General features: G+C 39.8%; 1 protein-coding gene across 1 annotated transcript in view; it reads right to left on the reverse strand.

The window, feature by feature from the left end:
* Positions 1-1,486: 1,486 nt before the first annotated feature.
* JHY (junctional cadherin complex regulator) overlaps positions 1,487-18,936 on the reverse strand; it is a 67,676-nt gene continuing 50,226 nt past the window's right edge. The window contains exons 5-9 of the mRNA XM_007128968.2: positions 17,032-17,693; positions 12,097-12,385; positions 4,794-4,874; positions 3,647-3,775; positions 1,487-1,684 (exon numbers count right to left, since the gene is read on the reverse strand). Of these exons, the coding sequence (XP_007129030.1) occupies positions 1,487-1,684; positions 3,647-3,775; positions 4,794-4,874; positions 12,097-12,385; positions 17,032-17,693 (1,359 nt within the window). The remainder of the gene's footprint in view (positions 1,685-3,646; positions 3,776-4,793; positions 4,875-12,096; positions 12,386-17,031; positions 17,694-18,936) is intronic.

Genomic DNA, 18,936 nt, shown 5'->3' on the forward strand with positions numbered 1-18,936 from the left:
TAACTCCTCATATATGCTATGATTTTCCAAATACTACTGAAACACGATTCTCCAGTTTACTGTTTATCTTCAGATACTTGTTATCTTTCCAGACTTTCAATGCTGTTTCCAGTATTAAGAAAAAGTTTTGTACAGGCAGCTTTTCTACCACAGTGTGGTATATGTAAAATTTATACAATATAGGAATAAATCTCCAAAGCCAGTCCTTATGCCACCTGTATATAGAAACAGATTTTCCCTGAATTATTGTTAAATGTGTCCATTTCTGGATGTAGCCATCTAAGAATGCAATGCCCATCTAGTACAAGCAAGTAAGTAAAATTTAAATCCTAATTTAATAGGATTTAAAATAGTCCCAGGGGGCTTCCCTGGTGGCGCATTGGTTGAGAATCCGCCTGCCGATGCAGGGGACACGGGTTCGTGCCCCGGTCCGTGAAGATCCCACATGCCGCGGAGCGGCTGGGCCCGTGAGCCGTGGCCGCTGAGCCTGCGCGTTCGGAGCCTGTGCTCCGCAACGGGAGAGGCCACAACAGTGAGAGGCCCGCGTACCACAAAAAAAATAAAATAAAATAGTCCCAGGGACTATTTTAAGACCTGGGAATTTCACAATGTTTATGCAGTTTCAAAAGATTCTTTAAAAGGGAAAAAATATTTATTAATATTGACATTCAGTAGGATGTTTTTGTGGGATGTTTTTGTCTTACCTAATGTTTTTGTGTGGAAGCACACATTTGATGATATTTTAAGATATTTTTGATGGCAAGATGTTCAGCAAATTTATATACTTGGAGTCAGCAGCTTTGAGAAAGTGTCTCTCTCAGAGGTGCCCGAGTTGAGTGCTTTTGGACTTGGCGGATTTCTAATTAATATCTTGATGCTCTGTTAGAACAACGTTGAGATTTGTTTTACTTGAGTAGCACATCTAGAAGCACTTTCATTTTTAAAATTTTACATATAAACCCTTGGCTAAATTTAGAGGTTTTTGAAATATTTTGGAAATGATATCACAAAATTTACCGGTGTTTAGTCCAAGTTGAGTTCTTTTCAATAGAAACTGAAGTGTTTATAGTTTTTTTTTAATCAGAAAAATGAGAAAGAAACACAGGTAGATACATTTATTTCTGGGTAACTTTAAGAGTTTCATTATGCTAAGAAAGGGTAGCGATCATTTAAGAAATTAAAAGAGCCAATATAAAACCAAAAAGAAATCAAAGGATCCAGTATAAAACCAAAAGGCTTTATTCCCTAGTTCTTATTCAGCCCCAATATTAACTGATTTGAAAATAAATAATTAAAATAGTTTTTCTTCCTGGAAAGTAAAATATGGCGCCGTAATGTAATAGGGCCCCATATTTTAAATCCTGTACGAAGCAAACATGGACTGCAGTTAGATGACGATGCTAGGTCATCACTCTCAATACAGAGCAGTGGGTTGGAGTTTCTCTTCTCCAAGTCCATTCCCTGGGCATCTCTGGTCATATCTTGTCTATACAATGTGAAGGGCTTTAAAAGCAGCCACAGCCTGTTTTTCCCTTTCATGTCTGTTCTGCAGTACTTCCAGCAGTGAGATTTCAGGTAAAATGTCTCCTTTTCCAGCATGGGTTGGATTTTTCTTTTCCTTTGAGGCTTGATCACTCAGATTTGAAGGTTTGGGTTTGGGGATGGTCTTAGCATATTCCAAAGCCTAAAAGCATAAAGATAAAATTTTATTTGAGATGGAAAGTGAACCCTGGATTCCTTAAATTAAATCTAGTCTTAGGAAAGATTTATTGATAATATAATTGGAGACTATTGCTACAATAATGTACTAAGGGATGGATGGAAATGGAGACCAAATGGAAAATACAAATAATGCAATATAACGCACAGTTTAAACAAAATAAATTAGCCATGTAACAAAATGCTGTGGAAAAAAAGAGAGTTGAAGAATGATATGTACAGTTGTGACTCTGGATGTTTTCTTTATAAAACTGAGTTTTATTCAAGTGCTTGAAAATAGATTTCTTATGTGTTTGATCTGTTTAGCTTCTGGCAGTCTTATTAAAACCAAACCTCTATTAAGGAGATACTAACTGACCTTTCCATCCAAAGAGGACTTGTTACAGCTTGAGACCAAAGACATCACTGTAGTTGAGATAAAACTGAGTCTCCATTATTACACCAACTATTCTTGTTTCTGGGTTCTTACAACTCTGGCAAGTATTTATTAGAGGTTGAAAATTATTTTTTCCTTTTCTTTAGCATATCTATAGATACCTGGATACTAAAAAAAAGGCAGTCTGTTTTTCAGTGATGTCAGTTCTGACAGGCATTACAATAAAAATGAGATTACTGAATATGATTTCTAAATCTGCCTTTATATGTTTTACTTTTCTAAAATTAACCATTTTTTAAAATTGAAGTATAGTTAATTTACAATGTTGTGTTAGTTTCAGGTATACAGCAAAGTGATTCAGTTATATATATGTGTGTGTGTGTGTGTGTGTGTGTGTGTGTGTATATATATATATATATACTTTTTCAGATTCTTTTCCATTATAGGTTATTACAAGATATTGGATGTAGTTTCCGGTGCTATACAGTAGGTGCTTGTTGTTTATCTATTTCATATATAGTAGTGTTATATGTTAATCCCAAACTCCTAATTTATCTCTCCCCATCCCCAGTTTTACAGTTTAATAAGAGTTTCTTGAGAGCTAAAATGGGAATGGATAATATATGTAGGTCCTAGAGGGGGAAAAATCTCCAAAACAGAAAAACTCCAGACTTCTCAGTGTGTGTAGTTGACTTCTATTGGAATTTCTAATTATAGACTTGTTGCCTTGAATCTTTTCATGAACAAATAATGGACTGGAGAAAAAAAGAAAAAGTGGCATCATGGAAACTCAATCAAGTGGATTGAGGTCTTCAAGGTCTGAGGAAGAAAGGCAATAGACAGAAAATATGAGAGTCTGTGAAAGAGAACACGAAGTACAAATTCCTAAAAGCACCAAAGGGTCACTTGTCCCTCATGCAAAGGGTCCCATGTCCTTACTGGGACTGAGGCAGAGACCTGTACTGCAAAGCTCAGTGTCTCCATAGAACGTATTTCATTCACATCACAACTTAGAGTTGGATGACTTCTGAGAGGGAGAACAGCCTGTATTTATCATTTTTATTGGGTAGAGGAACCTATATAGTACCATCCCTTAGGAAAAATATAGGGAATGAAATTGAGAGAAACAGTGAAGGACTTTCCTCTGACATAAGCACCCAGAGATGGCAAAAAGATGCTAATTTCTTAAAACTTATTTAATGGTAGAGAAGGAAATTGATGGTTAATCAGGATTATTAGTTTTTTTCTACGAGATCACCTAACCATTGAATTTTTGTGTGAGAAACTCGAAATACTATACTTGGAGGAAAACATGTGGAAGACTAAAGATAACAGTGAACTTCAGGGAAAAAAAGAGGCTAACCTTCCAGCATCATATGTGTGTATATCATTTTTACATCAATATCTGTGAATGATGGGGAGCCACAGGAACAGTAGTAGCTACAACATCCTCTGTGTTCAAATAATGTGGGGAATTTATTGTCATGAGGTCACAGAGGTTTCCTTTTAATTCTAATTAAAAAGACAACTGCCTTGGTGAGAATTTCTTACCTTCTGCCGAGGGACAGCAGATTTATTTTCAGTCTTTGCTGTTTGTGGCTTTGACGGGATGGGTAGTGCCTTCATGTTGTATTCCCTCACTTGTTTTGCGTACTCCTTTTGCTGTATTAATTTCTGCATCTGTTCAGAGAAACAAAGTCAGGGTGACTCACAGGTCCTGCTAGATCACTCTGTTCTCTATTTAAATTGACACTAGGGGGCTTCCCTGGTGGCGCAGTGGTTGAGAGTCCGCCTGCCGATGCAGGGGACATGGGTTCGTGCCCCGGTCCGGGAAGATCCCACGTGCCGCGGAGCGGCTGGGCCCGTGAGCCATGGCCGCTGAGCCTGCGCGTCCGGAGCCTGTGCTCCGCGCCGGGAGAGGCCACGACGGTGAGAGGCCCGCGTACCGAAAAAAAAAAAATTAAAAAAAAAAATAAATAAATTGACACTAATTTTAGTGAGCTGGGCATACAGTATCAGCCGCGCGGGTGAAATGGGATCACCGCTTGTAAGGTGACAGTAGTGAAATGGTTAAGTTAATGTTTCTCCTAGAGATAGTTTCTCTTGAGGGGCAGAATGTCACTGCAATAGCACACCCAGTGTTCACTTAACAGTGGCTAAATCACATTCAGCCTCTTCTTTGTTGCGTTTACCCAATTTATTTTCATTTTTGCTTCCAACTTTGAACTCTACTCTCTTTATGCCTTGAGTGCAACTGCAGTTAAAACACATTAAATGAAGATCTCCTTTCATTAGAGGAAAGAGAATAAAGTGGATGCACTTTTCGTGGCTTGGGAAACTCTTACCCTGAGTGTCTTCTCTGTAGCCACTCTTCAGTATTATCAAGATAACTCTATTGGGAAAGACCAACAACCATATAACACACACACATCTCTTTTCATGTGCACGTGTCCCACTTTTCCGTTTGCGCCTTCAAAACTAACTAAAAGGTGGATACATAAAACAACACTGGCTGAGTAATTTTATTTTATGGTAGAAGTAGTGCCCGGGGCTTATTACCAATGCTACTTCAGAAGGGTCTCTATTCAGAGGGAGACATTTGAATTAGGACTTGGTTCTGGGGGTATCTTTATACAGTTTTGCTGGAAGACAAATGGCAAATCCAATCCTGGAAATGCTGTATGTACATCACACTCACTTTGTCTCTGATGGACTCAAGGTCAGGTCCGAGGCCTCCAAGCTTCATGTCTCTGTTCTGATAACCTTTCAGCTTGGAACTCTAAAAATACAATCAAAGAGACAGTTTCTTTTAAAGACTTGTATGTCCCCCACCCTCGAGTTGTCATGGCCACATAAGAAAGGGAAGAAGCAAAGTGAAGAATGGCAGCCTGTGTGGACCGTGGGAGAGTGGGTGTGTTTCCCAGCAATTCTTCCATTTTAATGGTCGTCATTGATAATAGTTTCCTTGGTAATTTGTAGCTGGTGAGCTAACATGTTTGGACTTTTCCACTTCTGCAATAAAAAACATTGAAATTCTGAAAATTATAAATAAAAAATTTCAAGTGAGTAAAGTGCTGCTTTGTTATTAACATTTTTAACATAACGGATACATTACTAATTTGCTGCTGCTGCGATGAGTAGTATGTCTAGTTTTGTACCGTTCACTGAACCAACTGATTTCCCTGGAAGAGGGATCTAAACGAATCAGGTAAGCACACTGCTTCGAAGAGAGAGCACCCTGTCTAATGTCATAATATTCAAAAGAAAGGAAACATTTAAGGGTTAAGAGTCCAAGCAAAACCCACTGAGAAACTCATTTTATTCAGTGTGATTTTGGATGTTTTGAAAAGTACAAATAATTTTATACGATAATGCTTATTACTATTGCATATTTAAAGGGACAGAGTAACAGACCGAGGCTATTTAATTATTAAATTATGTCAGTTGAGCACAGTTAACAGGCAGGAAAAATACTAACGCGCTTCTGACTGTAGGATAGGTTAAGATATTCCCCAAACTCCCACTTTTGACATGAGATCTGACTTGCTACTTGCAGCAGATACCCTTGTGGGGAAACAAAGTTCTTTTTTCTTTGCATTTGTGAGTTCATTGAGTTGTCTTCCTTGGGAAGGGTAGGAAGGACAATACCAAAGAGATGGTTTGGGTGACGGTAATGACCTTAGGGTACATCAAAATTGGTGCTTAGAATAAATAGCCATACCGCAGAGGCAGCAGTTCTGAACTAACCGTGTATGGTACCACCTGTCTATATGCTAATGACAAGGCATGGTATTTTTCTAAATTTTGAAAGTTCCTGTTAATTATTAAGTCCTAAAATGTACAATATAGCTAATGTGCCCTTTCCTAAGAGAGAATTTGGCAGAGATAGTCCAGAGACTTTAAAAACAGAACATTTCATCATATAGAGAGTTACTGCATATAATTAATTCTCAAATCTTAACAATGAACTTATGTAGACACATGTATCAACTGTTACTACTCACAATGCCTATTGACTGACTACCTGGAGGTCAGACCACTTAGCTTCTCCATTGCCATTTCCCAGGCTCAGAGCCAAACGCTCTTTCCTCCAGACCCCAGCACTGAACTCTGGCCCATGAGATATGAATGAAGGTTTGCTAGCGTAGACAGAGGGTGCATCTTGGAAAAGCTTTAATTGGATTGGCACAGCCCATCCTCCTTTCCCTTTATCTTGCCTTGAATGTGGATGTGATTTCTGGAGATGCAGCAGCAATCTTGTAGCCAGGAAAGAGAAAAAGAACATGAGAATTGTACAAATACTGGTTCTGATGTTTTGAGCTGTAGAACCACCGGTGCTAGCAACTACCTACTTGTGGATTAACTATATGTAAGAAGAATGAACCCTTATTTTTGAAACTGCTGTAAAGAGTAGTTCTGTTACTTGTAGCTGAAGGCAGTATTTCTAAGGTCCTACAAAATTTTTATAGTACATAGTGCTTCACAGGGCCAAAATCATGTGTCATTTAGGCAACACTTCTACACTGCAAGGATTAGAAGTTCTGTAAACAGAATTTGCCTGATTAGTATGTTAAATATTTGTAGTCAAAACTCTTTCAGTGCATCTAATTCTAAAAGGTCAAAGAAGATCCTTTCTTAAGTCTTTGGACTAAAATAATTAAAATATAGTATATAGAAGAATATAATATATAGAAGAAGTATATAGAAGAAATATTGTTCATTGAAGGCATTTCAAAATCATAAATCTCCTTTAAGAGAATAGAGTCATCACCCAGAAAAACCACTACAGCTGCTTCCTGCCCTTTAGATGTATCCATTCATACTTTTATAAAATTGTCCCTATGTTACAAATTATTTTGTTATTTTTTTTGCTGAGAAGGTTACCATTACACTGTATTTCCCTGTCACTACATGTTTTCTGAAAATGTGATTTTTATGTATAACATTCTATTGTCTAGTTATAGTTGAATTATTTAGCTATTCTTCTAAATGTTGAACATTTAAGATGTCCTAGGGATGAGCATTGTTTGTGGGCTACTCTGATTATTTCTTTGAGATAAATTAAGAGAAGTGAGATTATTGAGACAGAATCATGAACATATTCAGGGTCATTCATGAACACTTCTGTTAACAAGGTAGAAGAATGCTCTTTTTGTCCAAACCTCGATGACACTGGGTATTATCACATTTTAAAACCTCTGCTAATTTTTAATAGGTGAATGAACTCAGATATCCTATACTTTGCGATTGCAAATTTGTTCTTTATCTGGCATATGCCATCTCTGCCATTGTTTTGAAATCACTAAGTTACCATTTGCCAAAGTAAACCAATAATGAAAAAGGAGAGAACCCCACTCATATCCAAGTCATAAATCCAATTTGTCCAAAACTGATGAGACAGAAATGATCAGTGCCCAGAAATCACATCCTTAGTCTGAAGCAGCTTAGCTTTAATCATTCCACCAATTCACAAAGATGTAATGTAAAGCATGAATGATTGCTTATTGCATCCCCGTTGAAGTTCTTACTATCACCTAGAATAAACATCGTGGCTGTCACAGAAAAACAGAACCGAGGGTCTAGCACTGCAGACTGACGCGAAGGAAAGAGTGTGGCCCGAAGGGGTCATCTTCAAACGCCACTGACTCCTTGACAGGCTGAGCTGCTTCCAGTGAAGAGATGTTTCTCAAGGGAGAGCGATGGCTCCTAACAGAGTTTGTTCTGGGTGACTGGCAATGAAAAATCCTGGATTTACTTGTTAGCTTCAAGTAATCTTGATTGGTTCGCAGTGCTGTAATTTTGTTTGATCTCTTTCCATCAAAAATCTTTTTAACAGCTTTATTGAGATAAAATTCACACACCACCAAATTCACCCATTTGAAGTTGTACAGTTCAGTGGTTTTTAGTATAGTCATCAAGTTGTGCAAAAGTCACCACAATCCAATTTTAGAACACTTTCATTGTCCTAAAAAGAAACCACATACCCATTAGCAGTCCCTTCCCTCCCACCGCCTCCAGCCCTAGGCAACCACTAAGCTACTTTCTCTCTCTTCAAAAGGCTTTCATAGTCAAATAATCCCTAGAATTTACTTTGATTTACCCTCTCTTTGGCTGTTACAAGACCAAAAGGTCACAACAGCACCATGCCCCCCCCCCCAATTTTTTAAAATTAAATCAACAATAATAGTCTCATTAGGTCTCCAAACACAGGGGGAAAATAAAAGCATGTTTTCAAAAAATCCCCGGTGGGGTGTGCTGCTAGTCTTTGCATGAGATGCACGCAGGGTGACATCAGCCAACCCTGGCTTTAGCTGACGGCTGACCAGACCAGATCTACCCCTTGGAACTGGTGTCCGCGGGTCGTGGCTTTGGCAGAGTCTGGCATAGGATCTCCTGGTGGAAGGTTTCTGCCGGACAGCAATCACACGTCTTCTCAAGCCGGAAGAGTGACTTTTATTGTAAACGTGGGGCAAAAGGTGCCTGACTTGGAAATGACATTGACTGTCCCGGGAGGACTTGTTTCAACTCTGAGAGGTCGTGCCCCGCTGTGGGGGACACTGCGGGGCTTTCCTCCAGAACATTCCTCAGATGTGTAAGGGTGAGAAAGTTACTCAGAGACGGGATGGAAAACAATGCCTCAAATACCAGGGAACAGCAAGTGAAGGAAATTTGCTCTGCGGTTGCTAAACTTAATCCAAATAAACCTGTCTTAGAAGCAGTCAAGCAGCAATACCCAGATTGTCTGTGACAACAAACACACGAGTTAATTACTGCAGCTCAGCTCAACACAGCAGTCAGAGAACTCCTTAAGCGGTTATTTTGTGGCAGGTTGCAGTAGATATTTTTATTACTGTTTGTCATCACTTGTGCTGTGTTAATCTCTCACCGCCTGATGTCTGGATTCAGTGGCATGGACAGTGCTGAGTGTTCATAAATTGGTCACAACAGAACTGCCAGGAGAAGAGGAACGGTGCTTGGGCCTATTATCTTGACAAATCCTCGAATTTTTAATGTGATTCAAGTTGATTCCCTTGGAAACCACGAGATTTGCTTTGACTAGGAAATGGGCATGACCTGGGTAATGAGTCCCTCTGTCTGGGGCCCCGGCTACCTGCTGTCCTACACAAATAGCTCGGTTCTAAATCATTTTAGCTTCTGGAATGGCTTCCCGGACAAAGAGTGCTTCTGTGTCTTTGTCGGACGTAGGCTGAAAGTCTTGGATGGAGAAAATGGATACGTACGGATTGCAACATCTCTGAGAGAAAGCAGGAAGGCAGGGATTTCCCAAGTTGGAAAGAGGGCTTGGGAAGTGGGAAGTGGAAGTTCTCCTTCTTCCTCTTCCCTCCCCTCCCTGATCTTAGATGTCTCATGATACACACCATCACTGGGTACTGTCCTCTGCCTTCCCTCGGTAAAACACAGATTCAAACTACCAAGAGGAGAAGGAAGGGAAAGGAAACTAACATTTAGTTGATGTCTATTCTTTCCTAGGCACTAAGCTAAGGTTTTAATACATTATTTTACTTAACTGTCAAACCAAATCTACAAAAAGAACAATTCTGATTGTGCGTATGAGGAAATAGGGGCTCAGGTGAAATAATAACTTGTCCGAGTCACAGAGAGATTAAGTGATGAGAATTTAGAAATGGCTGAGCGCGTGACTTCCACTAAACCCTGCTCATTAGGAATTGTTAAAAGCTTGCATTTTCAACCATAATCCACAGTTGGCAAGAACCCTAACCCAGAAGTTTCTCTTCCGAGGTAGTGAGTTTGAGCTCTTTTTTAGGCCCTGGTAACTCGTAAATTCCAGTGACAGGACGCCCTCACCTTGAGAATGTGTTGGTTCCTAAGCTCTGAATACATTTCCCTATAGAAATAATAATACGCACAGTGTCTGGCTTCCTAGTCCAGTCTACAAACCCTATTCTATTTATGAAGTACTTGAAAATAGTACTAATCGTACCTCAGATTAGGTACGATTAACTGTCAAGTAATGATGTTTTGGTGGAAAAATAAGTTACTTATGAACCCTGGGACACATTTCTTCTTATTTACTGTGAAACTGGGGATCATCCCAGCTCTAAACAACCAGTAGTGGCTTCCACAGCCTGGGCAAGAATTAGGTACCCCGGCAGGACGGAGGATGTGAGGGAGGGTCAGAGGAGGAGCTCAAGGAGCCCTCAGGTCAGCGTGTGGGAAGGGGTGGAGGGAAGGGCCCCGGGCTTGTGAGCGAGCTGAAGGCCTAGGCTCTCGGGTGGCGGCAGTGGGCTGGGGCGTTTCATGTGCGTCAGCCTCTGAGGTTCTATCTCAGGAGGACACACCAAGCTGGTCCTCCTTTTCTTCTCTGCAATATGACCCACTGTCATTCTAGTCCAGCTTTCCCTTCTTCTCTTCAAGGCCACCCTTTCCTTGTTTTCTGAGGCTCCCACGTGGGTGTCCACTGACTTCACAATCCCCTATTCCTGGAGTGCCCTGCATCTGCCCTGCACACCACAGCCAGAGCAGTCTTTCTAAAACGTTAATCTAACTGTGGTTAAAATTCTTCCATGCCCCCCCCCGCCAACTCACCCCCCCTCCCCACCAGCTGAGGGATTAGAGCCCTCCTTCTTCCAATGACGAGCAAGATCCTCGAAGACCCGGTCCCCGGCCTACTTCTCCACTGTCACCTCTCAACACTCAGCGCCTCCCAGTTTGAGTGACAGCAGCCCTGAAAGGCATCAGTTCCCAGCATGCTTTGTGTTCTCTCAAGCTTCAGAACATTCGCTCACACTGGCCCCTCTGCCTGAAATGCTTTCAGTCTTCCTTCTTTTGCTAACTCTCAGTCATCCTCTAAGATGCCTCACGATCACCTCCTGAAGCGCCGCTTGACCCACGGGTGGGGATGTGTCCCCCTCGGTGCTCCTCCGTGTTCACTGTGCCTCTCTCTCTTTTATTTCAACATGATACTGCTGGGGAAAGGGCGTGGCTCGTTTGCTGTACATCCCAGCACCTGACACAGTTCCTGGTAGGAATTCAACACATATATGTTGAGTTGAACTAAGGATGGCTCCCTAGATCTGCCTTATAGTGGACGCCCCACTGGCGTCCACTGGTCCCCCGGCTGCTGGGAGTGTTGTCTGCTATGGCTCACAGTCGAGTCCCTCCCTAAGAACTGCCCTCAGCCAGATGGAGCGGCTGTGCCCAAAGTTACAATTCTCCCCCAGAGACAGTCAATAGCCAATGGCTGATCCATGTGGGGGAACATCTGGGTTCCTTGCCTCTGAAGGGCCATCCCAACTTCAGAACCCTCATGGGCTTGGCTGAGGCGTCCTTTGCACCAGCCTCAAAGCCGCCCCTTCTCCCTCACCCAGCCCTGCCCCCTCCCTCCCCGACAAGGGTGGTTCCCCGATAACTCTCTTGCTCACAAATCTCCATTTCAGAGTCTGTTCCTGGCGAGGCCAAGCCACCACAGGACTATTGCTTCCAGCCAGTAAACTGGGCAACTATTTCCCTGTTGCCCAGTAAAGCAGAATGCATTTTCCAGCCTTTTCCTTACTATTTGACACTAGAAACAAGTGATCTTTCCTGAGGGGTTTTTATTGTTTGTAACAGTAGAGAAACACAAAGGACATAAAAAGACTCCTTCAACGCTCCTTCATTTCTTCCTGGAAACCTTCCTCTTTGCCTCCCACCCCCATTTCCCTTATTTAACAAAGCAGACCTGATGGGAAAGACCTAAGTGCACAGAGGTGCTAGTCATGGTGAATCTTAGGTAAACACAGAACCCAGTAAAGCAAACATTTCAGAAGAAAGCTCAGTCATTGGCTGTCATGGGTGTTTTACTGCAGGAGCTGAGGTGAGATGAAGGCTGAGAAGACGTCTCAAGGGGTGGGGACTAGAGAGGAAGAAGGAGGGGAGGGGCGGCAGCATCCCTATTCCAGGCCTGTGATAAGGAGAATGAAAATCAAGGTCCCTGTGTATTATCAAAATAAAAGGTTAAGTAAGTAAGATGCTTTTATTACCTTAATGCTGCTTCTTTTCCTATGCTTCTCCCCCTTTTCCAGTTGAAACAGATAGCCTTCAGAATTGCTACGGCTAATTTTCATTTGGTTTCTTTGGCTTCTCTCTGAACTGAGTTGGGATTCACTTTCCACCCTTGACGGTATGGGTGGAAGCGTGACGCCGGGTAAGGCCCCTTCGTGGGGATGCACCTCAGTCAGATGCATTAGGGCTTGCTGATGCTGCTCTATTGTCTGGGTGAGCCGCGAGTCTGGAGAAGCAGGTTGGCTCTCAGAGGAAGAATGGAACTTCCTTAAAGGAAAAAAAAAAAAAAAGCACAAATCTGTTAATGAAACCTAGATACATAAGACTTTTAGCATAAAAGTCTTTATGAACCATTAATTTGATGTATTTATCACTCCCCCAATCAAATTAATGTTCTTTAGCTTAATCTTCTCATAAATACATTAATTTCTTAATATCCTCCATTTTTTCTTTAGAATATTCTAGCTCTTACTTAGAACTTTCATTTAGTGCATTCAGAATAGAAAAAACATCATTCTGAAAAATCAAAGGCATTCCCACCACAAAATACCTGGACAGGTTGGATTAAATTAAACAAATGCCCTTTTAATTAGATAGTTGGATTTGTAAGAGAGACAGGGAATCTTCAGAGACCACAAACTAAACAGAACCTAAAACTAAAGCAGATTTAGATAAGATGAAGCTATGGCTTTCTTTGAGGGAGTTTGGACCTAAGTGCTTGAGTTTCACCATTCAACACTGGTATGGGATATGTGAGATCGTGGCTCTATGTCGGGCAGAGAATCAGAACTGAGATGCCTGCATGAAGGCTGTATGTAACCCTTGAAGAGCTACACCCTCAATAAAAAGGCAAATTAGTGAAAAACTCATTCACCAGCCTTGGGAAACAACAAAGCAAGCCTATCTGTCTTAATGTAGGCTCTGAGCTGGGGAAAAAAATTCCCTGTGACTATCTATGGGACAATATTTGGGGTTCAAATTTACCTTCCCCACATAATCATGGAAATCCAACACCAAGAAATTAACATAAAGTGATCCTAGAGGAAGGATACCTCTGTAGTATCTGGCAGAAGCAAGATCTCTGGAAGGATACATTCCCACCCAAGCCTGCCTAGGTGTCTACAGATAAGATGGATAAACATAAGTTCACAATCCAAAATCCTAGAACATGTGAGTAAATAACCTACCAAGTATGAGAATCAGCAGATACACATGCACACACACACACAAAGCAGTATTAGATTTCTAAGAACTTAAGGTAATTGACTATTAGATAGCATTCATAAGGAAGCATGTTTATAATGATTAAAGACATGAAAGAAGAAATCAAAACCCCAAGAAATATATTCTGAAAAAATAACAGTAAGGTTTTAATCAGAACCATATAGAAGTCCTAGACATGAAAAACACCATTACTGAAATTTACAACTCAGTGGAGACACCAAAGAGCATACTGGAGCTGAAGACATTTAGAAACTTAGAGGAAATTTCTCAGAAAGAGGCATAGAGGGATAAGAGATGGAAATAAGAAACAGTTAAAAAGACACAGTGTCTAGAATAAGAGAATCAAATATACATCTACTTGGTGTTCCTGAAGGAAAATTAGAGCAAATTTGGGAGAAATAATATTCAAAGGAAAAATGGGTGATGATTTTCCAGAATTTATGAAAGAAATGAACCCTCAGATTTAGGAATCCCAGAAAAATCACAAGCAGGATTACAAATTTCAAACCTAGATACATCACAGCAAAGCTTCAGAACACCAAAAACAGAGACCTCAAAACCAAGAAGAGAAAAAAAGACAATGACAAAAAGAATGATAATTACATTGATAAAAGACTTTTCAAAGAAATAGAGAAGCCAGGAAATAGAAAAACAGTGTTTTCAAAGAGGTTAATTCTTTATCAAGTTAAACATAATTTAAGATAGAGAGGAAAGTAAAGGAATTTCCGGTAAATTTACCAGTGAAATGTACTTGCCGAAAGAACTTCTAAAGGATCTACTTCAGGAAGAAAGAGTAAAATGGAAAAAAGAATGGGAGGCAAAGACAATAATAAACAACTGGTTAAATCTAAAACAGCACTGACTCTATACAACAATAATAAAACAACAATTAGTTTTAGATATAAGATGCTGGATAAAAATAATATGTATGTATGACACAAAGGGTGATTGGATTAGAACAATCCAGTGATTTGAATATGTCTGCAGGAGAATAGAAATTTTAACACTAGACTAGTTAATAATGTAAGTTTTAAAAAAAAAGAATAGAAAGAGAATATGCATTTCCAAATCAGTAGAGGGAAAAAGTAGCAGAAAGTTCTATCAGTTCAACAGACAATATTAAAAAAATAAAGACAATACGTATTGGAAAAAGTAGGGTGGCTAGGACAAATTAAGATAGTAGAAATTAATCCAACTATATGAGTATCACAAAAAAATGTAAGTAGTTTAAAGTTTAATATCTGCCCACAAATAACAACAAAAGAAAAGCCAAACAAAAAAACAGATGAGAACTAAATAGTTTTACTGGAAAATTCTATGAAATCTTCAAGAAGCAGTTCCAATTGTACATGAAGTCTCCCGGAGGATATAAAACGGGGGAATTATTTTAAGGCTGGTATAATCTTGATAACACATCCAGACGGGGGCCAATGGCAGATTGGAGAATTTTAAGCCAGTCTCACTTCCTGCATGTGAATGTTAAATCCTAAACAGTGTTAACAAATCAAATCAAGCAATATAATAAAATAGTATGACAAGTTGGGTTAGTCCTAGGAATAAAAGGATGATGGAATGTTAGAAAATCTGTTAACACATTTAGCCACGTAAAGGATTCAAGGAGAAAATTTTTCAATTGATGCAGAGAATTTGATAACATTAAACATCTATTTATGATAGAAGTCCTTTGCAGGAAAAAAATAGGAATAGGAGGTCATTTCCTATTTATCTCCCTAACTACTAAAAATTAAATATTTTTAATGGCAAATATGTTAGACTCACTCCCTCTAAAGTCAGGAAAAAAAGACGAGAATGCCTGCTATCTATCACTATCTCTTCTAGGAAGTGAATTCTGAATCTTATTAATTGTACATTCCATACCTCCAAGTGAAGCACTTAAATGTCTTCTGATTAATTCATGTGTGTCACATTGTCTCCCTACTTTGAAAATAAGCTCCTTGAAGGTTCCCATGCATCATACTACTTTTGTACCCTTTTTAAAAAAAATTAATTAATTAATTTATTTATTTATGGCTGTGTTGGGTCTTCGTTTCTGGGCAAGGGCTTTCTCTAGTTGCGGTGAGCGGGGGCCACTCACTATCGCGGCCTCTCTTGTTGCGGAGCACAGGCTCCAGATGTGCAGGCTCAGTAGTTGTGGCTCATGGGCCCAGTTGCTCCATGGCATGTGGGATCTTCCCAGACCAGGGCTCGAACCCGTGTCCCCTGCATTGGCAGGCAGACTCTCAACCACTGCACCACCAGGGAAGCCCACTTTTGTATCTTTTATAGCACTTTAGTCCTATATTCAGCCATATCAGGTATGTAATAAACACATTTGACTGAATGATATCAAGAAATACCCCGATTTTAAAAATAGCTTTTCTTTCTTCTAATTATAGAAGTAATGCATCTACATTGTAGGGAACTTGGACAACTCAGAAAATATAAAGAAGAAATTAAAAATAATCCCAATCTCTCTTGCATTGACATTTTGGTGCGTTTTTCATCTTCTCTGCACATTTTTTTTGTTGTTGTTTTGTTTTTTTTTGCGGTACGCGGGCCTCTCACTGTTGTGGCCTCTCCTGTTGCGGAGCGCAGGCTCCGGGCGCGCAGGCTCAGTGGCCATGGCTCACGGGCCCAGCTGCTCCATGGCATGTGGGATCCTCCCGGACCGGGGCACGAACCCGTGTCCCCTGCATCGGCAGGCGGACTCTCAACGACTGTGCCACCAGGGAAGCCCCTGCACATTTTGACATAGTAGACAGAGCTCATACTCCTTAGGTGTAATTTTTGCACTGTACTATTTTTCTCTTTATAGAAGCATTTCCTCATAAACATGGTTTTTAATGGTTACATGATGTCAAATATTATAATTAATCTAAACATTTCCTTATTGTTCAATTATTGTTGTCATTTCTGTAAATGATATATATATATATTATTGAAGTGTAGCTGATGTACAATGCTGTGACAATCTCTGCTGTACAGCAAAGTGACTCAGTTATACACATATAGACATTCTTTTTTTGTATTCTTTTCCATTGTGGTTTATCACAGGATACTGAATACAGTTCCCTGTGCTATACAGTAGGACCTGTTGTTTATCCATCCTAAATGTAATAGTTTGCATCTACCAACCCCGAACTCCCGGTCCATCCCTCTCCCTCCCCTCCTCCCCCTTGGCAACCACAAGTCTGTTCTCTATGTCCGTGATTCTGTTTCTGTTTTGTAGATAGGGTCATTTGTGCCATAGTTTAGATTCCACATATAAGTGATATCATATGGTTGTAAATGATATTTTTACACCCACGTGTTTTTTTTCTGTATTTTAGATTATTTTCTTAGGCTAGACCATTACAGAGTTGGAGAGAATTTGTTCCCTCTGAACATTACTTGTGACCCTCAAAATATACTGATCTTTTTTGACTGGGTTCCTCTGCCGTTCTCCCTCCAATCTCTGGTTTAACGACAGTGGAAAAGGTAGAGGAGACAGGGAAGAAGAAAAGAAATACATCAAAAGTGGACTATTTTCTGCAGAAATCAGAGGCAAGGACGTCATTAGGAGAATTTTTCCTCTTGCCTGACCATCGCCATGAACGGCCCCCGCCCCTCCACCCCGTCCTCCCCCTCCTGTCTTTCTCTAGCAGCCTCTCATTACTCTAGAAAACCACTTGAGAACAGGGAATTCTTACCATAATATTTCTAAGTTCTTATACTTTGTTTCTGTATAAGTCCGTTTGGGTTGCTTCTTATTTTCAGTTGATCCATTATCATTTATGTTAGAAACAGACTGAGAGCCCTTCTGGCTAAGGGATGCATGCTTCTTAGTAAGTTCATGAAGATAGCTCAAGCCCATATCGGAAAGAGTGTCGATGTGTAGCTGCTGATATGAAAATCTTTTCTCTTCTTGGTCTTTGCGTCCTCTTTCTGTATTAACATTCATCATTGAGTGATACCTGGTAGAATTTTTATATAATACCTTGTCAGAAGCCTGGTGTGGTGGAGCAAATTTATTGGAGGTTACTTTGGGTTCCTGGCTTCTTGGTATACCTGAGTATTGTAAATCATTGTTCGGGGCATTCATAATCACGACTGTTTCCTGTTTCACTGCAGTATCTATAGGCTTATTTGGGGTTTGCTGCTGTCTGGAAGCGTTATTCTGGTTTCCTTGACTGACAACCAGCTCTTCAGTCACCAAAGACTTTGGGCCATGCCGGTGTTTATGCTGTTTTTGAATCTTGTGCTTGGCTGGTCTTCTGGAAGGTTGCTGGCCATTGGTTGTTTCTGAAGATTGACTTCTGGGTCCATTGCTTGATTTTGCATTTTCAAATTGAGACCAGTGTTCCTGGTAATCCTAAAAAGATATTTTTAGTTAATATAAAGTTAAAAGATTGGCACTCTTCACAAATTTTAGTGTTTCTCAAACTGGGAGTTATGACTTCTAGGAAGGTGACCACAGAATTGAAAAGAGATAAAGAAGGAGAACAGAGGGTCCTTTCCTCATTTTGGGCACTGAGAGGGTGATTAGCTGAGTGGTTCCTCCTGGCAGTTTCAGATTATGAATTTTCTAGAAAGAAATAGCTTAGAATGGGCAGTATATTAAGGGCAAGGCTTTGACTTAAAATGTTGTAAAATGAAGTATTACCAAATGGGGGAAAAAAGCAGCTTTACCTCTAAAGAGCTGCATACAAAGCAAGTGCAAATCAACATCAAAATATGCAAGTTTATCTTAACTAAGATGAATAGTTAAAAAAATATTATCCAGAAAGAACATCAACAATTTGCTTTACCCACCAAGTACAAGTTTCATATGAAATACAATTCAGATTATCAGATCTTCTTACTCATATAGGTCAGAAGCTAGAAATGATCTCTTCACCAGATGAAACAAATTAGATTTTATTCAGAGGATTATAAAAGAGTCTGCGCAGTGATAGGACATCTGTGAAACCACAAGGGTTGTTTTGCTTCTGTTCCTTAATATAGCCTGTACTTAGGCAATCAAACATCTGGGGGAAATATTTCAATTTCAGAGCAGTCTTCATGCTTTCCAAAGTCTTGTAACAACAAAATGTACTCCTGGTATAATAGATACACTATGTAACTATATTGTGCTAAGCCATTTAGACATATTTCCTGAGGAATAAAGCGCTCATTACTTTGTGAAAAACTAGCTGAGTTAAGAGGCCTTTGGAAAGAATGATTAAATGCTTACTGAAAACAGTCAGAGGACCAGATGCCTCAGTGTGTTATGTAACTGCAACATAATTCTTCCTTGCTGAACACACGTATAAAAAGCCTCTGTGGCCTGTATCTATGCAACGTTAATCGAAAAATGCAAGTTACCCAGATCATTTGAGAAAAATACTTGAATAAATCATGTTTTTGCTCAAATTGTTTTAAGGATAGGTTCAACTTTTATTTCACTTTTCTGATATAATTGCTAAGGCTCATCCAACTCCTGTATAATATCATTTAATGGTATTCTATTTCTCATGAAATCTCATTATAATGATAAGGTTGAGATTATTCAATTTAAAACAGTAATATACTATATGACTTCTTTTTTTTTTTTTTTTTTTCTTTTTTTTTTTTTT

Source organism: Physeter macrocephalus, chromosome 16 (assembly GCF_002837175.3).
Source record: "Physeter macrocephalus isolate SW-GA chromosome 16, ASM283717v5, whole genome shotgun sequence".
NCBI lineage: Eukaryota > Metazoa > Chordata > Mammalia > Artiodactyla > Physeteridae > Physeter > Physeter macrocephalus.